At 38.2% G+C, this 27,074-nt stretch overlaps 2 protein-coding genes across 2 annotated transcripts; one reads left to right on the forward strand and one right to left on the reverse strand.

The window, feature by feature from the left end:
* Nucleotides 1–6: 6 nt before the first annotated feature.
* Nucleotides 7–5,681, reverse strand: LOC145486491 (protein FMC1 homolog). The gene is made up of 3 exons (XM_081465162.1): nt 5,577–5,681; nt 4,000–4,143; nt 7–126 (listed from the first exon to the last, which is right to left on the reverse strand). The coding sequence occupies exons 1-3, from the start codon at nt 5,655–5,657 to the stop codon at nt 7–9; spliced, it is 345 nt and encodes a 114-aa protein (XP_081321288.1). The 5' UTR covers nt 5,658–5,681.
* A 69-nt stretch (nt 5,682–5,750) lies between these two features.
* Nucleotides 5,751–24,777, forward strand: LOC145486480 (immunoglobulin-binding protein 1-like). The gene is made up of 12 exons (XM_081465150.1): nt 5,751–5,874; nt 9,111–9,223; nt 9,658–9,742; nt 11,358–11,411; nt 17,097–17,228; nt 18,013–18,063; nt 18,404–18,473; nt 19,396–19,481; nt 19,862–19,909; nt 21,722–21,825; nt 23,580–23,683; nt 24,223–24,777. The coding sequence occupies exons 1-12, from the start codon at nt 5,758–5,760 to the stop codon at nt 24,261–24,263; spliced, it is 1,005 nt and encodes a 334-aa protein (XP_081321276.1). The 5' UTR covers nt 5,751–5,757; the 3' UTR covers nt 24,264–24,777.
* Nucleotides 24,778–27,074: the final 2,297 nt, after the last annotated feature.

Raw genomic sequence — 27,074 nt, forward strand, 5'->3', positions numbered from 1 at the left:
TTCATGTCATTTTTTACTTGTATCACCTGGAGGTTCTTGGTATTGCTTTGGAAGCTTAAAACCCACTAAGCCAGCCACCTCCTCAACAGGTCTCTCACCGGCACCCTTGTACTTTGCATGAAGCATCTACAAAATTAATTAAATCTCATGGTTTCCTCTTGGATGTAAAATGGATAAATTGAAATACAGACGATCTCGCAGGTGAATAATGGTTGCTACAAATGACTAGTAGTCACTGCTCATTACTGTTCAGTGTTGTGATACATCTGTGCTGGGCCTTATAATAATAACTATGCTAATACACATTACTACACTCTTTAGATTCAAAGACCCTATACTCCGACAGACTACCTAACAAATATATATATATATATAACTACAGGTTAAATTAAGGAGTAATTATTTCTTCACTGATCTGAAAGACATCTGTACTTCATACATTCTTGTGAATTTAGTTTAATGAATTGAGATCCAGTGCTCACATTGTGCAATGCCAGAAAATATCGATACCCACCCCATAAAAGGTCCATAAATGGGAAGGGGATGGGGGAAGGGGTCTCAAAACCCAAAAATTTAAAGGAAAGTACATGTATGAGGTTAAACTGGAATTCCAGATGTGTGTTGGAAGGGGGGTGGGGTAGTCAAACCAAAACACTTCCCATAAGGAAGGTATGGAAATTGATTTTAATCCAAACATTAGTGGCTATGTCTTTGAGTATGTCCCAACACCTCTGTCTGCTGGAGGTGTGGGAATTTATATCAATGAGAATGATTATACCGTAGTTGAAAGAATGTCTAATCTGGCGTTCCAGGCTTTATGGATAGAAAATCTTGTTCCAAGCAAAAAGAATGTTATTTGTGGCGTATTGTATAGACAACACAATTCTCCGGAGAGTTTTCTTTCTTAACGGTTGAATGGTTTAATGCCTGTGACAAAACTGTTTACATAGTTGGCGACTTCATCATCGACCTCCTCAAATCTGAAAGCTGCAATTATGCACATAATTTTCTACTCTCGCTACAGAGCTATTCTTTTATCCCATTAATAGATAAACCTACAAGAGTTTACGGAAATTCTGCTACCTTAATTGATAACATACTTGTAAATAATACAACCAATCTCTTATCCTGTGGTAATATAATTTTAGATATCAGTGATCACTTTTTGCAGTTCTGTGTAATGTCAAATAACCTAATGAAAAGGAGTCTAATGAAAAGGAGTGTTAACGGATTTAAAAAAGTCCGTGATTTTTCGCACTTTTCAGAAGTTAAATTTTTAGCGGAGGTGTCAAATATTAACTGGAATAAAATAATTTCTCTACCAAATATGAACAACGATAAATTGTTTTCAAAACTTTACAACAAACTCAACAAGGTAGTTAACACCCACGTGCCTTTTAAAATTGTCTCAAAACGCAGAGCAAGACAACTTTCTGAACCATGGATTACCAAGGGTATAAGGAAATCAATCAATATTAAGAACAGCCTATACCATTCTAACGTTAAAGATCAATATAGACTAGATAGAAATAAAATTTCAACTCTAATTAGACTAAGTAAGAAACAATATTTTCATAACTATTTTCAATGGAATATTTTCAGCATGAAGAAGACCTGGGCAGGTATAAGTGAACTCATTAATCGCAGAAGGAAAACAATGAAAAAAATCCCTGCCTTAAAGGATGAAAGCAGTGGTCGTTTAATCTATGATCAGAAGGAATTACCTTCGATCCTGAACAAACACTTCGCTTCATGTGGAGCAGCTTTAGCTGCTAAGCTACCCCACTCGGAACACCATTTTTCGGAATTTCTTGTTAATAATCCAAAGACCTTTTATTTCGATCCTGTCACTCTTGGTGAAGTAGAATTGGAGATATCGCTATTACCTTCGAACAAGTCACATGGAGTTTACCCATGCCCTGTTAGTATTTGCACTAATGGAAATAATGAATGCTTCGATCCTTGAGGGAACCTTTCCTAGTAAATTAAAGCTAGCTAAAGTGGTCCCTGTCTTCAAAAGTGGTGAGGATACCAACCCCAATAATTATCGTCCTATATCGCTGCTCTCTATATTCAACAGAATCCTTGAAAGACTAATGTACAAGCGTTTAAAATCGTTCTTTGAGATAAATGGTCTGTTTTATGAGTCACAGTACAGTTTAGAGAGAAACACTCCACATAGCATGCATTAATTGATATAGTAAATAGGATCCAAAACAACATGGACAAAGGGATGTTCTCTACTGGAGTGTTTATTGATCTGAAAAAGGCGTTTGACACAGTTGATCATGAAATTCTATTAGATAAGTTGTACCGCTATGGAATCAGAGGAATTATACTAGAATGGTTCTCATCCTATCTTAAGGGAAGATCCCAAGTAACCCAAATCGATGGGCATGTCTCACCTAAAGAACTAAATCCTTGTGGTGTCCCCCAGGGATCTGTGTTGGGTCCTCTCTTATTTCTTATTTATATTAATGATATTCCCAAATCTTCTGATAAATTAAATTTCTTTCTTTTTGCAGATGACACCACTATCCTATTTGCTCACAAAAATTTAAAAGTACTTGAACAAGTAGTTAACTCAGAGTTGAGTAAAGTTTCGGAGTGGTTAATTGCAATAAGCTTACTCTAAATATCAAGAAATCCAATTTTGTCATCTTTTGTCTGAGCCAGAAGAAGATTAATAAGGAAATTAGAATCAAAATGTACGATAACAGTGCCAATAAGTTCTGTTCTCTAGATCGTAAAGATTTTGTGAAATTTCTGGGAATTCTTATTGATTGTAACCGAAAGTGGAAGCACCATATCGACTTTATCTCATTGAAAATAAGTAAGACTATTGGAATTCTAGCCAGGCTAAGACACTTTGTTCCAACTGAAACTCTTTTAATGATTTATCGCTCGCTTATTCTGCCATATTTATCCTACGGGATTTGTGTATGGGGTCGCGCAGCCAAGTCGAACATTGGCAAACTACTTGTTCTCCAAAAAAGAGCTCTTCAACTGATTTATTTTGCACCCAGTGATGCACATGCTATTTCTCTTTTCATTCAATCAAAGATTTTACCTGTAAATATGATCTATTTTGACGCGGTTGTGAATCTCATGCATGATATTTGGAAAAAACTAGCCCCTTCGCCTATCAGAGCTCTTTTCACTAGGTCAAATGAAATTCATGGGTACAACACAAGGCATGCCGCAAAAGGGAATTATCTTCAGAAAGGAGTTAAGTTGGAAATTTTCAAACGCTCTTTTTCGAGAACTGGAGCGATATTATGGAATCAAATTTCTCCAGACTGGAGAGATTTATCTAAACCAATCTTTGAGAAAACAATTTGTAGATTTTTATTTGAGACACTTTCAGATAGGGATGACTATGTTGAAGTTGACACCCTGACCCAAGTTGTTGAATTTAGTTCCTGATTAATTTTAACCCATAGTTTAGTTTATCACTAGTAAATCACAGCTCCTAGTGTCAATCAAAATATGTAAATGTACTTGTATTAAATGGTTTTGTAAATCCTTCTATAAGTAGTTGCATGACAATCTTATTTTTTATTTATTTATTTATTTACTTATTTTTTTAATATAAATATAGATGTGGCCCACCTAGATTAGCCCAGGCTACCTGTGGGTTCGTGGTGTTGCTATTATCAAGCATTTTTAACTTAATCTGTATATCTATTTCTGTAAAAATTGTAAATATGTGAGTCATAGTAATAATAAAAATTGTTGTTGTTGTTGTTATGGATATTTTTTGGAACAGTGCAATTCAACAGTGTCATCTTTCAAGAAAACAAGGGTGTGTGGTGATTGGTTGGTTGACTTCAGTGTCTTAAACTGGAACTTCCTTGTGTGCAAAATAAATAATCAAAATAGTTTTTGGCTCAAGCTAGCTAGCCAAAATTTCTCTTACTGGTAAAACAAGAACCAAACAGCATTGATTCAACTGTTTAACAGAGTTGGCAGAGTCAATGATAAAATTACAGTTTGTACCTGTGCCATTCGCTGACTTTGAAGCAGGCAGAGATAGAACAGACAGTCACAGTAAAGCTTGTGTGCTAATGTTTCTCCAGCCTGAGAAAAGTGACGATATTCTGATATAAGATACTGACCTTCTAAACTGGAAGTGATTGGTTCCTGAGGAAAATAAATGAAAATATACATGTATATCTCAGTAACAAGTAGAACAGTAGAATTTTTATTGTCTGTGTTTTCTAATTTCTAATGTTCTAATTTCTCATCACCCACAATCATAATAATTATAATCATAATAATAATAATACATATTAATAATAATAATTATGTAATTTTGTAAATTGAGTAATAATTTCAGAAATTATGTTAACCCTAAATTAAGTTGAATCTGATTCTGTATTTTTCTTGGCAACTGTTTTTGTAACAGTGATAATCAGGTTGATCACTCTTAAGAACCAATTAGATTACTGTAATGATTTGATTTTTTCACCTCCTAATGAGAGCTCAGGTGTTCTAATAAGTAAGCCCCTTTGAGTGTTAGCTGTTTTTATGAGTGCCCCTACTCTAATAAGAAATCCACACTGTGTAGTTCCAGAAAATATCCTTACTCAACCCATGGAAGGTTATCAAAAATTCCAAAGGGGTGAAAGATCTCAATGGTCAAAATTGTTAAAGGAAAGTATGAAGCTAAACTGGAATTTCAGGAGGTAATTTGGAGGCATTAAACCCAATAAACATAACATGGGGGGGGGGGGGGTATGGATATTTTCAAAAAAAAAAACATTACAAAAGTGGAAGCATGCAAATGGTTTATGATTATAAAAACCCTAGTAATTACAGTAATGGCCTATTCCCTCCATGAGATGCACCTGCAGGGAATCATGGCAGTCGTATTCATCAAAACAAATATTGAGTCTGAGATGATGAATACAACTACTGCCTGCAGGTTTTTCTCACAGAGGCAACTGGCCATTGTTCTTGAGTTAAAGCATCTCTTATCATTTTAAAATTTGCTTGAAATTGCCTCACATACATGGTGGATTATATTTTTATATTTATTTTTTATATTTTTAGACTATATATTTAGAAAAGTAAATTATGAAAAAGGCTATTTTATCAGAATTTATAAGAACCACTTTATCTTAAAAATACCTGTGGGATTTATTGCAAATTTATCGTTCTCTATACTCTCTAGGTCCTCTACGGAGTATCGTAGATTACCTTCACTCCTCCCAGTAGAAACAATGCTTGCAAAGAGACTGGGGACTAGTAATCATCGGCCTTGACTTTCTCTCCGAGTCTATTGATCATTTCAATCTGTTAACCGAGCTGTTAACCTTAATAATTTTATAGATCACCTTGTTGAGAGCTTCAGACAGAAAATGAAAGACTGTTACGGTATTCCAAAGGAGGGAGCGCGAATTCGATCGCTGACCAACTCTCCAATATGCGTTTAGAACTTCAGAATACCCGGCCACTTTATTTACCCGTGTCGGAGGGCTTTGAAGAACGAGGTATATAACAATAGTTGCTATTCTTATTCAATGAGATGCTAATAAGTGGCCGGGTATTCTGGAGTTTAGCCCAGCCTTTACCTTAAATCGTGATAGAACTTTCAACTCTTTAAAAATTCTTCGAAGAACTTGTAAAGGAGGAAATACCACCGGAGATACCATATTTGAATGACTGGGACCAAATCTTTAATCAGCGGCTACCTTTTAGTGTTAGATTATCCTTCATGTAACGTCACATTGTCTCTGTCAACACGAGTCTAATATGGCGGCCAAGAATGTTGAGGAAGGAACTTCTCTGAGAGATATCTTTCAACAAGGATTCATTTTACACAGTCAGTTAGAAGATTATGATGAGCCAAGCGCATCGGAGATATTTCAGGTAATGTTTAGTTAATTTAAGGGGTGTTTAAATTGTATTTGATTTGTTTTGAATTTTTTAATGTACGTGTAAGCTTTCAAATTTCTCCCAAATGTAAGCTCAGGATTACAATGTATTTTTATCCATATGAGTAGTTCTAAGAGTGCCTCTGTATCATAAATTGTGCCTTGATTAATGCGCATAAGCTCAGATTATTTCAAATGGCGAGAACTTGTTTAAGCCTTTAGCTAGGTATGAAGACATGATTGATCATCGCAGTTCTATACACAACTTAAGCAGGTGTGAAATTAAAGCCCGGAAAAAATTCAGGCTTGAACGAGATTCGAACCCATGACTACTTCGATACAGGTGCAGTGCTCTACCAACTGAGCTATCAAGCCAACTGGGAGCTGGTCACGTTGTCAGTTCGTTATATATCCAGAGATGGTGAAGATACAAGTGAATATATAAGCAATAGCCTTCATTTGGTGCGAAAAATATTTGTCCGCAGCTGTTCCAAGAAGCGAACAGTTTTCCAAGAGCGTAACTGTGAGCTTTGAGGAACAGATAATGTCTAAGGACAAATATCCAAGCATATTTTCATGCCTAATGGAGGCTATTGTGTTTATTACCTTCAAATCTTTTTCACAACATGTGCAGTCTTGAAAATTCGGGAATATTCTCAGATATTCCCCAGTTTTAGCTGGGGAATATTCAGTCATGTGACTTGTTTAGACCAATCACACACGAGCAAAAATATTTGATGCATTTTAAATGAACATACTATGATGTGAAATATCATATATTTAAGCCTGGGAGAAAGATATGAAGACATGATTGATCATCGCAGTTATATACATGGTCATGGGTTCAAATCCCGTTCAAACCTGAATTTTTTTCAGGCTTGAATTTCACAACTGCTTAAGGTTACCCCAAACCTTTACGGGGCTACTTTTTCCAAATTTTCTTTTTTCCAACCAAATTAAAGTTCATTATTCAAGGTAACATTTTCCAAAAAATGAAAATAAAATATTAAAATGCACGTGAGTTATTGGGAAAAAGAGGTTTTTGTAATAAAAGTTCATAAACCGTTAAGGCGTTATAATCCCGATGAGGCTTAGACTCCTTGGCGACCTTTTTGCGGCAAACAGCTTAATCCAGAGATCCTATATCAAATACCTTCAATTTGAGATTTCATGTCCATCAAGAGTGCCTTTTTGTAATCATGCTTCAGCAATTGCTCCTCAGTTTCTTTTTGTTTTGTTACACATCGCTTTTCTCCATTTTGCCCTTTATTGTTGACCACCGACCTTAAACGTGTGCACCTAAAACGTAACCGTAACACTATCGCTTTACCGTGAAGCTCAACTTTCCTCACTGAGAACGCTAGGGCTTCTGTTATTTCATTGGCTGGTGACATTTTGAGTTGACATCCCTCTGAGAAGGCGTGACATGTTTATAAATCTTTAGAAGGTGAAAACTTGCACTTGTTTTTCAAGAGAATCACTCCTTTTTAAATGAATTAAAAAGGGTATGTAGAATCGACGGTTTTCCTTGAAATTTGGCCAGAACATTCACTGATAGATATGCAACAAAAATATGCCGGTGAATTCTTTTATTTCAAATACTTTTTTCGTGGTGGTCTCTAACCCAACACGTTACGCGAATTTTTTCGATAGTGGAACTTGACAGATCTCTAAGAAGATAACCAATAGAAATGAAAGAAAATGCTGACACGCTTTGAGAGATTGATGCTTTGTGATTAACACTGCACCGTTATTTTGTATCAATGATCGCATTTGATACCCGATTAATTTACCAGAATTTCAGTCAGTTATTTTGGCATTAACAGCTTCTGCCGCCTTAGGAAAGTAGGCAGCAAAAAAGAATATAGGTAATTCTATTTCATTCTACATTTTATAACCTTTGTATTGATATATAGTTTGTGGGGGTTTCCTTCAAAAAAGCACGCGTACGAATTTTTTTCTGGAGGACACCCGCAAAGGTTTGAAGTAACCTTAAGTTGTGTATAGAACTGAGATGATCAATCATGTCTTCATATTTTTCTCCAAGGTTGAAATATATGATATTTCATATACTCACTTGTACCTTTAGCTAGGTATCAATCAATGGACTTTATTTGCCAGCCACTGATATTTTTCCTGACAAAGTGAATTGCTTGACTTTACATTAGCTTATTTAGTAGCAGGATGATCTCAGCAAGCTCGTTAAAGCTTTTCAGAGGAGATCACCCCAAGTTCTACATAAACTTTACTGCGCAAATGTGTAAAGTACTAACGTATCAGTCAGTTTGACACTTCAACATCCTTCCCTGTACAATCCCTGGGCATTAGGCATTTCAATCTTTCAGTTGGTCAAATTCCCATCTCCCAGGCCAAGAATTTGTTCAGTTGAATGTGTTATAACAAGGTTATTGCATGCAAATGATGAATGTAACTACTACATTTTCTGAAAATGAATGAAACCTGATTTTAAAGGCCTGTTTACAGCCATTCATGGTACCAAAGCAACAGTTAAACATCAGCTAAAGAGGGTAGTACAGGGGTACTCTCGTGATGTGTGATCTGTGAAACGTGAATTTAGGAAATTATTCTTCGTGACTTGAAGGTTTTGTGTGACCCATGAAGAACTTTAATTGTTTACCGATATTTGTGATTTCACCACTCTGTTCTACGTGATTTTAAGATGCAAGTCCTCCGGAAGATTTATGAAGGCTGAAAACATTCGAATGTGACCTCTGTTTAATTATCGTAATGCCTTGTATGGCATCAGCAACTATCAACTACCTATCAAGAGTGATTTAGCTATGCGAGTTGCGATATTGAGCCTTTAGTTAGCCTTTCACGATTTTGCTTTCTTCAAATGCTCTTTCTAGCATAACAGCAGGTTGTTGAAAAGAGTATGTTACTCACTTACTTTTGTGATTTCGGGAAAAAGGGATTTTCATATCAGTGATCCGTGATTCGGTATTTTTCCCATTCATGAACTGTGCCAGACCCCCCTTCCCCCTTACGACTCTTGCTAAACTATCAAAATGCTGAAGTCTATGCTCTTACTTGCATCTTACCATATTTGGAGGCCAAAGGATCAAGAGTTTTAAAAAAATGACAAATATAACACAGATATCAAAAACTGTGTTTGACCTCTGACCCTAAGTTTGCTTTCCATGACTTCTCGAGTTAATTGAAGTCAGAGAGCCTGCACAATATTCCTGTCTTTCTATTTTGGTTTTGTAGAACAAGGTCACCACAGCTGTGAATCATTTTGTCCAAGCAACAGAAATGGTCAATAGTTTGGCTCTATTTAGTAGAAATGAAGAATTATCTGAAGTTCCTACTTCTGAGTTAAGGTGAGTCTGATGTAAAGCTCTATTCAGCTAATGTTACAATGGGTGATAAGTTTTCCTGCCTCAAGCACTTTGGCTATCAAAATCTTTGACTGGGATGATTTGTTAGGAAAAATGTAAGCATTAATCCTTTGTTACATACCTGAAAAGTACAACAAATCTATGACACCACTCAATTTTGTAAATCAAACTTTCACTTATCTTAGGCAGAATCTTGTAGGGTGTTATACTTAGGATCCTGTCAAAATCCTAAATGACTCTGTGTAGAATTTCTACCAGTAGTGTCCTTTACGAAATATTCTGCTGATTATAACTTTCTCATGTGCAGCTCAGTCCTACTGTTTAATAACAGTACATCTAAAAATATTTTATGACTCACGTAGCTTCCCACTTCTGGCTTATGAAATTTAAACTTGAATGTTTTTCTTTGTTCTCAGATTCCTTTTGCTGCCTGCATTTCTTGGAGACCTCTTTCTTAAACAAACGGCTTCTGATAGAATGACTACTCTTAACATTGCAAAGGTGTGTTTTCACCAGAACATTTGATATCTTGAATGGGTCATTGATTAATAAAAAGTTGAGCAATTAAACACTCTTTCTATGAGTTTACAGGCACAATAAAGCCATGTGTGATGCTTGGAAAACACAAGAAGAGCTTGCAAATCACAACCCATCATGCGAGTGATTTACAATCTTTTTGAGTGTTCACCTAATATCCCAAGTGGGTTTAATGCACCAATAAAACCAGAGAAAGAGTGGTCTAGTGCTTTTATGAAATAAGTATGGAAAATGTTTGTCAAAGAGAGGAAAATTTATTTTGCTTGTTCTCAAAAACTTCATGAGGTGACATGGCAAACCAATCACAGTGACTGAAAGAATGAAAGCACAGAGTCAACACTGCACACAAAGTCCACAGGGCAAAGCAACAAGAACATTAAGGGCTGTTAAAGTTTTAAGAAAGGAGAGGAAAAGGTTATCGATCAGTGAAAGGCAGAAAGTGTATTAATTAATTCAAAAGTACTTTGATGGAGAAATGCGGGGATTTGTGGCCAGAATCAGTCACATGAAAGGAAAAAAGTTTGCAAGTAGTGAAAACTTCTTACACTTAGGGAAGTGATTCAGTGATGACTTTCCAATCTTTTGCAAATGGAATAAAGGTTGGTTCCAGAAATGCTGCATCTGAAATTTATTCAGAATTTATCACTCTTTATTTCAAGGCTCTGAAGCCTATGTTTCTCTATATGTAGTTTGCTAAGTGGAAACTGTTGCTTGAACGTTAATTGAACCCAAATTCATTTTAGCTTAAGCTTTTTGTTTTATTCATGCATGCTTGAGTTCAAACTTAAAACTACTGCCGGATAAACTTAAGTCAACTCAAAGGAATCTTTTCCATGCTTTTTGAACAACCCAAATTGATCTGTCCAGCTGGGCTGCAGTCAGAACTGTGTCCTCAACAGACCATGGAAAGCACTTAAAGCACTTGAAACTTTCTTCTAAACTCAAGAGTAAAAGGAAACAGCGTAAAAAATTTTTGCCGTGGAAAACAAGATCAAACATTATAGTGTGACCAAATTCTGGTCCTGTTTTTCCTTACAAATTTCTATTTATATGTTGAATGAAAAGATATTTGTGTTATTGATACCTTGGCAGGTGAAATCTGAAACTGTTTATTTTGTTCTCACCAGTGTCATGAGTTCGTGTGGTGCTGCATCCATGTGTTTACCTGAACAATAAATGATAGGTTTTTGACCAATCAGAGCTCACGTAGTATCTCAGTTGTTTTATAAAGGGTGATATCCTGCATCATTTTTGTAATCATGTGCTATACATAGTCTGACCCTCACTGACATTGTGATAACTGCTCAGAACATACTTATTACTAAAACTTAAATGATGTGTCTGTAGGTGATCAAAACAAAAAACTGAACCAGTAATTCTTAGGGTTAGTGAGTGGTGGTGTGTAGGGAGAGCAGGTAACAGCAGACAGCAAGAATGACTGCACTTTAATAATATCCCTCTTTTGTCACACGAGTTTTATCCCAGCACCAGGACTTAGCAGGCTGAGTCTGTCAGGCTTTACATGTGCATGAGTATCCTACTTTTGCCATACTAACAATTGTGTTTTTTCATGCACTAGGTTTATTTTATAGACTATTTAAAGAGATGCAAGAATTATGGGGTCATAGATATGGTGAGCACACCTGCTATCTGGCATTGTTTTAAACTTGTTGTTGTTGAAAAGAAATTATGTAGATACACAGTAATAAAAGTGATATGTTCACGTTGGCACAAGTGATATTTCAAAATTCTCTCAAAATTGTATGAGCCTCCAGGTGAGTGCAATTTAAAAGAATTTCCAGATATCAAGTTGAGTAGTGTTAATATTATCTCCTCAGAGCTTTATTATCTAGCTCTCTGCACGCACTGCAGGCCTATGATGCTCCCTCATCATAGGCCTGCAGTGCGTGCAGAGAGCTAGATAATAAAGCTCTGAGGAGATAATTATTAAAGTTACAGTATACCTTCAGGGGTGTCTCGCATCCAAGCGATGTAGCATGTGCAGTTTAAGCCGTGGATACTTAAACCCCTATATCAAATTGAAGCTTATAGAGCTGGCTATCAAACTATGCCAACAATTTCAAAATAAAAATGAATTGTCGAATTTTTCACGACCATTAAAATGCGAGCGCCCAAATCACCTTTCGAAAGCTACAAGTCAAAACGAATTTCGTATTTCGCCAATTTCATTTTTTCCACGGTTTCAGGGCCCAAAGCGCTTTAAAAACGTGTCTGCGTTTTGGCATATTCAATTATGTAAAAAGTTACAGAACATTTTCGAAATAGGATTAAAAAAATGTGGAGTGATTGTACAAAAATCACTCTCGAAGAAAAAGTATTTCGAAATTAACAATTCCCAGACACACTGTTGTAGTTTATATGTTAAACTAGCTGCTGTCCAAATTTGAGGGCAATTGAACAAATTCCCTTTGAGTTATAACTCTTTAAATTGTCTGCTGCAAGTGAGAAAATTTATTCGAGAAAACAGTGCTAGGAAAAATCTTCTGCTTCGCAAACAAACTCCGCGCACAAATGCCTTCAACTGGGTTCTCAGATAACTGAGCCAATCAGTGAAGGGAAAGTTTACCACCTTTAACCTCCTGGTGAAATTTACGCGCGAATCTCTAAAAAACCCTTGTGTTTCGCAATGCGCTGACGGCGCCGAAGGGGGAAAGATAATTTTTCTGTAGCTCGGTTTTTCTTGAAGCTGGTCTGGCATACGAACGCTAGAGTGGCTGGGCGAAGGAAACAAACAAAAGAAAGCGCGGGGAGCAACTGTGTGTGGTCAACTCTGTATGGATAATATTTCAAATGGTCTCAATGAGTCCGACGATTCGTCGATATCGGACTCATCAGAAGAGTCTCTGTCAACATCCCTGTTATTGCTGTCAAGTTCCGAAATTTTTACAGAACCTTTCTTTTCTCTTACTACGAATATTTTGCCCCCCTTAGACGATAGCTATAGCTTCATCCACGTGGCGAACTTTCACTTCACTCATTGATGTATTTTCATTCGTTCGTCGCTGCTTTCGCTTTTTCGAACTAGTCCATGTTTTTAATGTGGTCTGTGTTTACTTATAACTTAATAGAGTTACACCTAATACCAAAAATGGTGGGTAGTCAGAACAACAATGCTGAACAACTGAGTAGTCAATTCGTGACATCGATACAGGTTATTCCCGTGAAAATCGTCTCGGTTGATTGCATAGGCTCCATAGGGCTATCAATCAAAAGGTAAACTTTTACTTTCGGCGAAAACGTAAAACCGCCATTTCTCCGCCAATATTTAGCCTTTTTCAAAAATTTTTCTCAGAAATTAGAGATTATTCCTCGACCACTACTTTGACCCAAACCTCCAAATTTGAAGAAAATTGCCGACCCGAAGGTATACTGTAATCTTAATCAATTATTGCTTGAGCTTGTATACATTTACAGTACCATTACTATATTACAAATGCACTAACGTATTAATAAATTGCACAGCAGTGCTTGTCAAGTAAATGTTCTCAGTCATACAATAATCTGGAAAACAGTTTGACCTACAACTTGTACAAAAAGAAAAATAATTTTAGCAGTGGGTTAGTCACAGTATGATATATAGATTTAGCCAAGCTTAAAAGCGGAGCTCCTAGGCCGTGTTTTTCAAAGCCTGATTTAGCTAACCCAGGACAAGGGAAAATTTTGATTTGAGTTTTGTAACTTTGCAGTGAGGTTTTCTGTTTTTATCACATACAGGGCAAAATTACTGAAAGCTGATTGGCTGAGACAGAGGGTATTTTTTCTTAAATCACAAGGGCACTTTTGGTAATCACTTTTGGTTACTTGATGCTGATTGGCTGAGCTCGCCTGCATTAAGTTGGTTTCAAACGGATTGTCACGGAATGTCAGAAATGTCAGAAACGTATCGCTTCTGAGTTTGACCTAAACGTGGTTATTTCATCTTAATGTGAAAGAAAATTGACACGCAGCAAAGCGCAGTCTTTTGGTGGAAAAGCAAAGGATTTTTCCATCCAAAAATGCATTGATTCGCAGCCTGCAAAAACTTTGCGTTGAGACGGCTGGTGTTGCAAGAAGCATAGAGTTACAGAACTTCATGGCTGCCAAACTGAAAGTTAATTTCTCCGTTTTGCTGCGGGTCGCCTTATTAGTATCACAGGTCACCTTATTGGCGTAAAAAAGAGTGTAAATTTTGTTGGTACGTTAAGTTTTTACAGTGGAAAGGATTCTAGAAGTTATTAGTATCACCCAACTAGTGGACTAATGTAAATCCTGCATTTTAATTGGCTACGCTACTAGAGGACTATTAGTAATAGTCCTCGAGTAGCGAAATTGGCGCAATCGAGCGTGACGCTTTCTTTCGTTTTATTCCCAAATAAACATTTCTTCAACTTGCATTTGCTAACTTTATTATTGCCTTTTCTGTCCGACTAGTTGGGTGATACTAAAACAATTAGACCCTTCGCCCTCAAGAGCCACGGGTCAATAGCCCATTCGGCTTCGCCTCATGGGCTATTGACCCGTAGCCCTTGCGGGCTACGAGTCTAATTGTTAATTAGAGCTCGTTTGGACACTTGTTTATGTCTTTCATCGACCGGAGTAGTTTCACCCCGTTGCAAGCTTTGCAAAGCAGATTGAAAACAAAATTAGCTTGCTTAAAGTTTTATTTGTTAAGAAATTGCTTTGAGTGAATGTAACTTGCTGTGTTTTGCTTACTACTATATTAGGTTTTTCCTTTCTACTGCTAGCCTGTTCTTTGATGACAACTAGCAAACCTGTTTACATGATGGCAAGACCTTGACAGTTTTCCTTTGTACAGAATTTGCCCTTTATGTGATAAACAAGTAATGGCAAGTGCCCTTGTGCAATTAAGGATTAATGTCACTTGTATTTTCAAACTTTTTCAAATTGCCCTCGTCGCTTTGTGACTCAGGCAATTTTGTGAAAACTTTGAAAATACACGTGAAATTAGTCCTTAGTTGCCCACGGGCCCATGCGGTCAAATATACATATTGTTAGGCTTTCTGTTTTGAGTTTCAATAATCTCAAACTACACAAAACAAAAGCAGTGAAAAACATTTGTATACCTCCTGAGCAACCTGGCCCTGATTAACAAGTGAACCTAAAATGAGCCCGCAATCCAATTGAAAACCAGTACTTAGTCAGCGGTCAACTTTAAAAAACATGTGACCTCAATGAGCTCTAAACCTGAGCCCACAATATTATCATGTGATACTGGTCAGCAGATACCTTGTTTTGACAGCTGTCAATTGATCATAACATGGATGTCCAATATCAAATATGTTCGCTACGGTACCGATCAGAAGAAACCTAACAGGGAACGTTTGACCGAACGCGTTCTGTTTCCGTTCCACACGCGTTCCCGTTCCCGTTCTGTATCCGTTCCGTATCCGTTCTGTATCCGTTCCGTTCCCGTTCTGCATCCGTTCTGTGCTGTTCTGTTCCCGTTCTCTCAGCTTTCCATCGGTAAGCGTTCTTGGAACTCGTTCAAAGGAACGAGGTTTCCGAGAACTCGTTTACAAGATTAGCGACACTCATTTGCATTTCATAAAATGGGTTAAAACTGTCGCCTTTATGCGAGAATAGGGACAGTAAACTTAAATTTTCGTGATGAAAATATGAGTCCAGTTACTCGAAAAATACGGGAAGATGGTATTGTAACTTCAAGGCCATTTTATAGTAAGTCTTTTTCCGAAACGATACGAAGCGACCGGCAATCTGTGTGATTACCCGAGGAAAGGAAGAAGTAAACCAGCTTGCCAAGCACTTTTAACGCCATCGATGAAAAAAAATGCAAGCAAAAGACGAACTTTCGGCTCTTGTATTTACACGAATACTTTAAGTGAGATTTAACATTGAAGTATCGGCGAAAACTGTTCGGCGAATGCGACAGAAACTTGGCTGGAGGACGCGAGAGGTGCAAAGTACTGACAAAAAGCCGAAGCGAGCATTTTGTGATACTTTTACTGACGTTATTTTCACAGGCGAATTTTCAGTAAAGACTGAACTTTATCCTCGCCGATCCTTCCGCAAAGTTGGTGAACAACACCGTAATAAAGGTCAACCAAGAAGTCGATGTTTTGTTTTGTTTCTCTTCATGAGGAAACCTTTCAATCCCAGTCTAACTCGACTCGTCCATCCATTTCCTTATTTGGACATAAGTTAAGCTTGTTGACAATAACAAAATGGCCGCGATGAACATGAAATGGACAAGAAGATGCAGGGAAGATGCTTGCTTAGTGCGTGTAAAAAGAAATAAAAAAAGACATACGATGATTCGTTCTGTCATTTTCTCAAGATCGCCGGGCTGGACAAAAATTGAACGAACGTGTATTTAAAGTTACATCGTCTCCAAATCTTTGGTAAGCGCTCTGATAGCGTAACTTACTACCATGTGTTCTGAAGAACGCGTTCTCTTATAGTTTGCGTTCTGGAGAACCCTTTTTTTTCCATTTTTGTGATTCGTAACCGCTCCGTATCCGTTCCATTTCCGTTTGGTATCCGTTCTGTATCCGTTCTGTATCCGTTCTGTACCCGTTCTGTACCCGTTCCGTTCGCGTTCTCGTACCCGTTCTGTATCCGTTCCGTTCCCGTTCGCAAACGCGTTCCCGCGCGCCTCGGTTGACCTATTTAGCCACCGTGTTGCGTGACATTGTCGTCGTTAGGCGCATGCGCCCACGATACATGCTGCTAGCCATGTTGACCATCTATTTCTACACATGCATGTGGTTCTGTTCCTATAGTTATGGGGCTCTGTTTGGCGGCCCTTTGGGCCACCAGAGCTCTGCTATGATGAGAAAGTGTTGCATTAATGTTTTTTTGTACCTCTTTCAGTATAACTTTAAAAAAAAATTCCACATAAAGAACACTAATTACAATGCAATACTTACATTACCTACATTTAGATATATACAAAATACTCCACTTACATTATGTTGCTTGCATTATGGTACTAACACTACTTTTACAATGCAATATTTGCACTACTTACATTGTTATACTCATAATTTACTTACAATGCGATACTTACATTACCTTCATTAAGGTACTTACCCGGAAAAACTCACTTACATTACATGACGTTACTTACATTATGGTAGTTTAACTTCTCTTACCACACAATATTTACACTACTTACATTGTTATATACTTACGCCACTTACAATACGATACTTTTTTAACAAAGAAAAACAAACAAAAACCCTGCATTTGTATACTTGGTACAGCTAAAAAAAATTACGGATTACTGACTTTCAGTAGAACTTACTATAATTAACTTTATTTGTGCTCTTCTTGTAAGGACCTGTCAAGATACACAGAAACATCAAGTTCTTCAGAAATGAAAGAAAAAAGTATCAGTCAAATGGCAAATAGTCGACAAGAAAAAATAACAAGATATAAAGAACAAAAAGAACAGGAAAGACAGCTTAAGGTAAGAGGTGTCTAAGGTCACAAGTCAAGAGAGCTGCAACAGGGCTCAGAGCCACCTTATATTTTTAAATGTCCATTTTGTCGGTATTTTGATGTTGCCATTTTCACATCATACATTTGGTTTTCATTACTTACTTGAAGTTTTACAGTATTAACACCACTGTGCAGTGATGCAGTCTTGCATAGCAGTGTAATCAGAGCTAGTGTGTATATAGACAGGTTGATGGGAGCTGGTCTGGAAAATGACTACACTGAAACACTGTACAAATATAGAAATTTAACTTCGTCTTCGTGGTTTTTACTTCACAAATCTTTGCAAGAGTGGTGATAATTCGGTATGCAATAAAATTGCTTTTGGTGGACTAACAATAAATTTTCAAATGATTGAAAGCTCCACTGACAGAAAGGCCAACGCTACATTTTGGTAAATGGTTTATAACATTGCTTACCCTGCAAGCAGTTGTCCCTTCGATCTTCCTAGGAAAGTCAGGAAGAAGACTCAGGAAGATTGAACGGACCTCTGCTTGCAGGGTAAACATTGCCATTTGTGTAAATAAAAAAGAGAAAGGAAAAACGTCCTGAGGCATTTTAGTGACAAAAACAGCTTCAAAATGTTTGTGGGTTGTACGGTAGAAGACACTGTTAAATTGACCAATCATAGTGTATGTACATGTAGTAAAATTATTAATGGATGTTATACTATTGGTGTCTTCATTTGTTTTTTGAAAATGCAGACATATCAATCTTGCATGTTTAACACAGGTAATTGATAATTATATTTGCAGGAACTAAAAAACATCCTAAAAGAATCATCTACAGGTGATGAAGATATTCAGGTACTTGAAGTTTTTATATTCGTATCAATGTTTCTATAATTTGATAACTACCAATATTTAAGACATGTTTAAAACTTGCAAAATAATAAATTCGTGTTCTAGAAGAACCTCATTCCTGGTTTCAATAATAAAGGGAGAATACCCAGCCTGTTAGGAGAGGAATTGCTTTAAGTTTAGTCCATGGAATTTTTCAGCCATTTTAGCATGTATGCTTGACTTCATTTTGAAATTTTCAAAAAATTATAGATGTTGATCACCATCATTCCTGTGCTTTGTGGGTTACCTTTGTTGTGAATGTTAAGAAAACTGTCTCAAGAACAGGTTTTTTGTTTGTTTACAGAGGAACTATTATGTTGTTCTGTTGAAGCTGTGGGTGAGTAAGGTTGTGGAGCATCTTACAAGTCTGCAAAGTAAGTTTTGTTTTATGTTGGAAATATGGTGAAACATGTCTTCTACAAATCAGATCATTGTCCTGGATTATTACAGAGTATACATTTTATGTGTACTTTTGTGTATAGTAGGATCAAAAGTTTGGACAAGACATTTCAATCTTGTGTAGCCTGTGTAGCTGGAGGGACTTCACACGAGTGCTTTGTTTTGGTGTGAAGCTGCTCACAGCCGCAAGAAATGATGGCTCCACCATCAAAAATCGCCTGCTCACAAATCCTGCTAGCTATGCAGGCTATTTCAATCTGCACCCAGTGGTAATCCATGATAAATTGGCACTCTATCCAATGAACTGACAAAATTCTTAATGAAATTTTTTTTTCAACATTCTAATAATTTTCAAAGAAAGATTTAAATGTTTATATTTGTTTGAGCTAATTCATTTCTTTCCCAAGAATACAAAAAAATTAATCGCTCTGACTAGCAATAAAATCCGAGTTGCTTGATTCAGATTCAAAATATATGAGCTAACGATTATATAAACAATAACCTCCATTTGGTGAGCAAAATGCTTGGATATTTCTCCGTGGACATGATCTGTTCCGAGATGCGAACAGTTTTCCAAGAGTGTAGCACCAGAAAAACTGTGAGCTTTGAGGAACAGATAATGACCAAGGACAAGTATCTGATCATATTTTTGTGCAAAATGGAGGCCATTGTCTTCATTATCTTTCAAATATTTCTCACAACACATGTGGTTCTGAAAATTGGGGAATATCACCCGGATATTCCCCAGTTTTAGCTGGAGAATTAGCAGTCACGTAACGTGTTTAGACTAATCGTATGCGAGCGCAAATATTTGATGGATTATAAGCTTCGATATGCTACTGCATCTCAATATAACATGCACTGCTGATCTTTTGTCCTTACTTTGGAACATTGTAGGTGAAATGGAAATCCTTGAACACATGAAGGTACTAAAGGGAAAAGGAAACGACCGTAATCAAGAAAACAAGCCCCTTGCTGCTGAGGTTGGAATACTAATTGTGCTCAACTATTTAGCTTTCGCAGATACCTATATTTGAAGTGTGGAGACATGAACTGCAGAGAAAAATGCAAAGACATAAATGATCATCGCAGTCGTGCACACAACTTAAGCAGCTGGTCTCTCATATATTCATATGCATTGCTCGCCATTTGTCTTGGTCTTCATATATATTGATACCTTTTGATTCTGCCATACCAAAGGGCAGACTTGCTAGTGGAGAAGAAGTCTGGGGGAATCATGACGTGATGTTATTCTTTGTTTTTATTAACATGTATTTCTTTGTTGCACTTATGCAGACTTCTTCTTGCATAGCAAGACTGTCTGTCCGATTGATTGTTCATTGCTCCACATGTTTTGTTTTAGTCTCAACAGGGCTTCAAACCAATCCTGATAACAAGGGAGATGATTAAGGTATGGAATAGTTTTTCGCAGGCCTTGATGGAAAGGCTAATCACAGGTGTCCCAAGCTCGCAAATGAACGTCCCTATACATACAGTAGTACCCAGGTTACCAGTATACCCTTTAGAGAGGTCAAGAATTGAAGATAAAAGCCACTTAAATTGCCATAAATCAGCCCAGAAACCTCACGGAAAATAGTGAAACACAGAACGGAAGCAAGGTAGATTTATTTTAATCTATACTCCTTCGTATTTTTTAGGCTTGCAATGTGGAATAGTGTTTCCAGCACAAACTTCTTATATTTTGATTGTCCCATTTTAAACCTGAGTACTACTGTATGTACAGTGATGTTCTTTTGCGAGCTTGGGCACCTGTGGGCTAATCTAAATAGAAATCAGACTGTGAATTCTTATTCCTTAATTCTAGTGTTGATAATATAAACATGGAAAGCATCTTTACCATACTTTGGTATGGATGCCATTGCAGTAAATGTGTCCAGTGTCTGGGAATGGTTAACAGCCTGGCGATCACTTGGTCACTTTTTTTTTTTATAGAAATTAGGGTAAAGGTGAAGAACAGCCCCCGCCCAAAAAAAAAATGTCTCGACTGTTGCTTTTCTGTCGCTCAACTGTCAGCTGACTGTTTGCAGACAGTCGATGGGCAAGGAACTCTGTCATTTTGCTGTGATGACCTGTGATCACTGCCAAATTAAGCGCTGTCAGTGGAACGATTTATCCATCTTGTCTAAGACCAAGAGAAGATCAAGGCTAGAGATCCCCATATAGGCCTCATACGCCAGGTTATCCCTCTTAAGTTATTTTTAGACATGATACTAAGTTCTTCCGCGGAAGTTACTTGCACATTGCGCGGATGTTTTCGTGGACGATTTGTTTATGTTTTGTTTACATATTGAAGGAAAACCTCCAACGCTGTGGAGGTTAATTTTTCACGTGTAGTGTCAATAGGAGTTTGAATAAGACACAGAAGTCCTCTGCTCAAACAATAAAAACTGGATGAACGGCAAAGAAATGAACAGCCAAGCGAGCACAAAGCATCTGTGCTTTGCAACGTCTTTTGAAAATCAAATCTTATAAAAGAACTTTTCTCCGCATTTCCCACCATTTCGTCTCAGGAAGTTTCGAGAAAGTCGCTTAAGCTATCCACGCATCGCGCGAGTAACATCCACGGAACAACTGGGTACGAAGTCTAAAAATAACTTAAGAGGAATAACCTTGGGTACAAGGCCTATATGGGGGATTTACTCTCCTACCGTGATCTTCTCTTGTCAAAGCCATCTTGAAGAGGTGCTAACAGACGAATCAGCCAAAGACTGATTTTGCCGCATAATTCGACTAAGCAACGAATTTATGCATCTCAGACGCCTAATTCGTCACAAAAAAATAATTTGTTCTTACTATTATTTTGACCAATCCAAACTTTTCGAGAATTCAAAGAGAGAAACAATCGTAAAAATCCCTGCCAATTAAGATCGGACATCCAAATCGCAGTCCCTGTTATGATTTCCCTGTTGCCTAATTCATCGCAGAATAATTTGCGAAAACACCGTGCAAGTTTACCTTTCACTAATTAGTGTTATAAATTCACTCACTGTTATGGGAACACGCTCGGAGGCCTAGGGGGAATTAGTTGGGGAAGGGCGAAGTTAACACGGTGAAGCAACGAAAGTTACTTGTAAACTTTCATCACTTCTGTTTTTTTTCCTGGGTTTCCGAGAATGTTATAGGAAACGTCCCTTGTACTGTGCATTTTCGAATTTAACAAAAGTTTAACGTTTAATACACGTAATATATGTTGCTTTGTCAGGACAAAGTGTTTGGTGCGGGCTACCCCAGTGTTCCTACCATGTCACAAGAGGAATTCTTAGAAAAGGAAATTCTAGAGGGAAAAGTTGTGTTGGATTATAAAGAGTAAGCTATATCTTCCAGATCTACTTAATACTTCGCATTTCGTCACATGTAGAAAACTTGCTGAATTTGCCGTGAACCACATTGGATGTTGCTTCCTTGGCGTATTGTTGAATTAAGTTATACGTGGAAGATTTGACAGCTTGAATAGTATTTGATGCCTAAATGCGTCATTATTGATGTTTACGTTTAATTCATGAGAGAGATCTTTGCAGTTACTAGTGTGTCCCCTTAGATTTAGACCCGTTTTATTTGTGATGCCAGGCGGGTTATAGAATCAATATTCCTAATTGACCATTTCATTCACATGGATATTACTAACCTTTTAACCAAAAATGTATGAATTCCTTCATTGAGGCAAATTTTGCTAGTTGGAGGCTAAGAATGGTCAGTTGGACCGATTTATGGTGAAAAAGATAGTTTTGGAGAATATTTGTGCTTTTCTGTAATTGACTACTCCAAGTAGCTTCACAACCTCGTTCCCAGACTCTCTCTCCTCTGCCTCCCTCAGGCAGAGGAGAGAAAGCCTGGGAACGAGGTTGGTAGCTTCATTGCTCGCTATGTATTCACAAGAATCATGGACATAAATTCCTAAATATCTCTTTACTTCTTACTAAGTTACTACTTCACTGTAAAGCATTCCTATCACATTAGGTAATTCAACTGTGTTTAGTGCGGTTTTCAATTGAGTATCGTAAAACCCCGACCAGAGTAATCACTCCAGCCAATCACAGAGGACCTAGAATTCACTGAAACAATCAAAACTCCAAACAAAAGGATGCAGCTGACGTGTAGCGTGGGAAACCAGTGGAAGCGAGTAAGGATCGATTTTATTTTTACTTGCGATTGGATGACGAAGTCGTGTGATTTTTACCCTGCGAGCAGGCTCTTGTGCGTGGCGGAACGAGGAAAGGCGAAGGCGCGAGAGATAGTCCCTTACCGGCTCGCTTCCCCCGTCGACCCGTCTCTCGTGGCTTCGCCTTTATTCCTGCCGCTGCACAAAGGGGTCGTTTGGGGGGGTAATACAAAGCAAAGAAAATGCGAATTACCTGTCATTACTTCTTTTCAGTTGTTACGTCCCCTAAAGGAGCCATGGCAAGGAAGGCTCATCATTTACAATAGCAATAGTTGGTATGAGATAGGAATGATCGATTGATACGTGAAGTGGCCATATCCTTTTGTGCTTATCAGATAACTTTTTTAATTCCATTACTTCCAAACACAATAACCACTACTTGAAGTCCTTGAATTTTATCAGTTCTTCTAAGCTCACAACTTCCCATATTTTCGCAGACGAATTCGGGTCAAATGGAAGCTTTGGTTTATATATCCCAAAGGGGAGAGCATATGGTCCCAGGCACAATATAATTAACATGCACTATGATTTCGTACTGTTGAAATTAGGATAGACAAAAGAGACAATAAATGTCTTTTACTGCCACTCTGAGATTGGCTTATAGCCTAGTCCAAAGTGGTAGCCTTCCAAACTTAAGTTACCCAGTCATTTCCCAAACTGAACAATACACAGTTTTATCATATGGCTTGTTCTTGTAGCCGATATAACGCGCGGCCCGATTGGCTAATTGTAGGGCATTATTCTCAAGTATGCCCACGGGCCGATTACAGGCTTGCAAAAACAAAGCAAAAAACGGATTGAAATTGAGATTGACGCGGTTTGAGATTTTCCCGTAAAGGTTAATAAGTAGTTAGTATAAAATCTTACTACAAGCAATGTTCTTATCTTTCGTATTTATTAGTGGACAAAAGCGGAATGAGAAGAAGTCGAGTGATGAAGAGTCCGAAAGTGAGGACGACCCAGATAAACTTCAGAAGAAGAGGGACTGGGATGAGTGGAAAGATGGTAGGCGAAAATTTTGTTTACTATTTACACGGAGTAACCAGATGGATCGGGTCGGGTAGCAGCACTCGTAAGGTCTCGCATGAATGGCTTGATACCCTTTGAGAGGACAATAGAACAAACAACAGAAACAATGCCTAACGCCAACCCCAAAACTCCAAAACAATAACAGCTGCTAATAATCAAAAGAGTTACAAGCTTACGAGAGCTGCTACACTTCTGGATGGTTCAGGGTTTTGGGAAATGGTACGCAGAAGCCCAACCTCTGGTTGAGATTTGGTGTGGCCATTTGCAAGAATGTACTCGAACCGCCTGAAACTTAGCGAACCAGCCGCTAGCCTGCGCAAACTTATGTTGTTATCCATGACATCCAATAGCTGTTATTGAAGCTATCAGCGGTTTGACATACAAACGAGGCGAAAGGGTCAATTTCGTTTTCTATTGGCCCTGTCGCCTCGTTTGTATGCCTTTTTAAACAAAGGAATATTTGACCGCAGGCTCAACTGCAATAAGAGCTATTTATACGTTTATTCTTTTTGTAGATCATCGTCGTGGTTGGGGTAACAGAGAGAATATGGGCTAGTGTGACAACGGCAGATTGAAGAAAGACCAGCCGTTCAATGCCACGCTATAATGACGGCCATCACGCGTCACGCTTTCCCAGATTGAGAAACTGTTCTAAGAAGAAGAGCTTTTTCACCTACGGATAGGATAAATGTTTCCCCTCTGTATTATGTGGAGGTGAACTGCGTTGATGTCAGTTAACTGAGAGACTATAGAGCAATGTTATCTAACCCACTGACCTAACACCCGACCTCCCCACCCGTCTGTGTAGGAGACGAATTTTTACCGGAATGACAGCTTGTCCCTCCCACACCCCAGGAGAAATTTTTAAAAATCCCCTCGAGTACAGCAGTTTCTTTGAAAACCAACCTTTTGATCGCAATATCTCTAGGACACCTAGATCCACAGAATGAAACAATGCGAACGAATTCAAACGAATGAAAGGATCAAAGGAGTTTTCATACTGATACACTCGACAGATGTATGAATAAAAATGCCTTGTCTGGCCTCGAGAGTATTTTGTTCGCTTTTGTGTTGTGATTTACTCCATGCCGTCTGTTGTCGTAGAAGTGTGTCTACTCTTAATAGGCGTTATACCGGCTAAATTAATCTGAATCAGAGTAAACTTACTTAAAGAAGTATGTCAGTCGACTTGGCAGTGTAAGATACTCAAGTCACTTGGACCATGGTACATTTCTTCTAATCTGAAATAAAGAAAACAAACAACGACGGCTTTAGTAACTAAAAATACTCAAGATAAACACTGATGGAAGTAGACTGTTCAAAGCCCTCTATTTTCTCCTATTTTTATTCGATCGTTGAACGGGCGGATAGAATCGCGAAAGAACCGGACGCCAGCGCAAAACGAGAGACTTAACGGGGTAGGGGGTGGGGACAGCGATAAATAGCTAAATGAGTAAATATTCTTCGTTTGGTTCGCTTCGCTCGCCCCCCCCCCCCCCCTCCCGGCCCCCGCCCCTACCCCCTCGTGCTTTGCACTCGCCTCGCTCGCTTTTTCTCTTGCGTGCGTTGAATAATACAGAGGCTGAGAACAGTCCATGATGGAAGTTAGGGGAAGATATTTTTACGAACAACGAACCACAAAATCGAAAAAACGTTAGGAAACACGACGAATTATATATTGATAGAGGGAACTCGAGTTACAGGTGACACAACACCACACTGAATCCCGATAAAACAAGTCTCGCGATATAACAAGTTATCGCGATAACAAGTCTCTTTTTCGCACCATCGACCGCCTTCTCCACAGGAAGCCCGAGAAGTGTCTTCCGTCTTGTTCCTCGGCTACGGAACTTGCCAATAATTTTATCACTTTCTTCGAAAATAAAATTATCAATATAAGATGTAAACTCGAAGCTGCCGAAATGCCTGATCTCTTCTGTACTTTGGACAAATTAACACTCGACTGTCAGCTAAATGCCTTCTCACCTACTTCAATCGTTGAACTTTCGGAAGTTGCACGCACTGTTGTGTCTAGGTCTTGTAGCCTGGACCCTCTGCCTGCCGTCTTGTTAAAAGAAAATTTTGCCATGCTTCTACCCACGCTTTGCAGGATTGTAAACTTGTCAATGGAATCTGGATATGTGCCTCCTTCACTAAAAAACGCCGTCTTACTGCCACTACTCAAGAAACCATCCTTGGACCACGAAATCCTTAGTAATTATAGGCCTATCTCAAATCTCAAGGTCATTTCAAAAATCATCGAAAAAGTTGTTGCAGTACGTCTTCAGGACTACTTGGAATCCAACCAACTTAATGAACCGCTACAATCAGCCTACAAGCGATTTCATAGTTGTGAAACCGCTCTTGTACGTGTACACAATGATATTTTGCGTGCCATTGACGATCGTCACTGTGTTATACTCCTGCTGCTTGATCTATCTGCTGCTTTTGACACTGTTGATCACGACATTCTTCTAACAAGACTGAAATCCAAGTTTTCAATCTGTGGCACTGCCCTTGAATGGTTTCGTTCCTATCTTACAAACCGCACACAATTTACCTTAATCGATGGAAAAAAATCACAGTCTCGTGAGCTTAAATGTGGAGTCCCCCAAGGTTCGGTCCTAGGGCCTATCCTGTACTTACTTTATACTGCACCACTGGCTGACATTCTACGGTACCACGAAATGCAATTTCACTTCTGCGCTGACGATACTCAGTTATATATCTCTTTTTCAACAAACAACGACGTCGAATTAACTAATGCAGTTGGAAAAATTGAGGAATGTTTGTCTGATCTTGACAAGTGGATGTCTCTTAACAAGCTAAAACTGAATAAGGACAAGAGGGAACTTCTTTATCTATACTCGAAACACAACCCGCAGCAGTCTCTACCACCAATCCGTTTTGGTCAAGACATAATTCAGCCATCTCAATTTGCTAGAAACATCGGTGTGATATTTGACAGTACCATGACTATGCTTCCGCATATCAGTTCTATTTGTAAATCAGCCTCTTATCATCTGCGCAACATCTCCAGGATAAGGACATTCTTATCTACGAAAACCACCGAGATCCTGGTCCATGCTTTTGTGTCTTCCAAACTCGACCACTGCAACTCTCTTTTGTACAATGTACCGAAGTGTGCTTTAAAAAGCTCCAGTCTGTTCAGAACGCCGCTGCCCGACTTATCACCTGTTCCCGAAAGTATGACCACATCACTCCAATAATGAAAGAATTACACTGGCTTCCTGTTTCTGAACGCATTAAATTCAAGATTATGTTACTTACCTTTAAGGCTCTTCATCAACAATCTCCTGTCTACATTCAAGATCTAGTAACGTACTACCAACCTTCCAGAATCCTC

The sequence above is a fragment of the Orbicella franksi genome, chromosome 5 (assembly GCF_964199315.1).
Source record: "Orbicella franksi chromosome 5, jaOrbFran1.1, whole genome shotgun sequence".
Taxonomy (NCBI): Eukaryota; Metazoa; Cnidaria; class Anthozoa; order Scleractinia; family Merulinidae; genus Orbicella; species Orbicella franksi.

Coding starts and splice junctions, on each gene's coding strand:
- LOC145486480 (XM_081465150.1), top strand. CDS start 5,758: ATGGCGGCCAAGAATGTTGAGGAAGGAACTTCTCTGAGAGATATCTTT. Junction 21,826..23,579: donor GTTGTGTTGGATTATAAAGA/GTAAGCTATATC, acceptor CGTATTTATTAG/TGGACAAAAGCGGAATGAGA. Junction 23,684..24,222: donor CTGGGATGAGTGGAAAGATG/GTAGGCGAAAAT, acceptor TTCTTTTTGTAG/ATCATCGTCGTGGTTGGGGT.
- LOC145486491 (XM_081465162.1), bottom strand. CDS start 5,657: ATGGTATCTCCGGTGGTATTTCCTCCTTTACAAGTTCTTCGAAGAATT. Junction 4,144..5,576: donor AAGTTCTATCACGATTTAAG/GTAAAGGCTGGG, acceptor TATTTTCCTCAG/GAACCAATCACTTCCAGTTT. Junction 127..3,999: donor AAAGTCAGCGAATGGCACAG/GTACAAACTGTA, acceptor TTAATTTTGTAG/ATGCTTCATGCAAAGTACAA.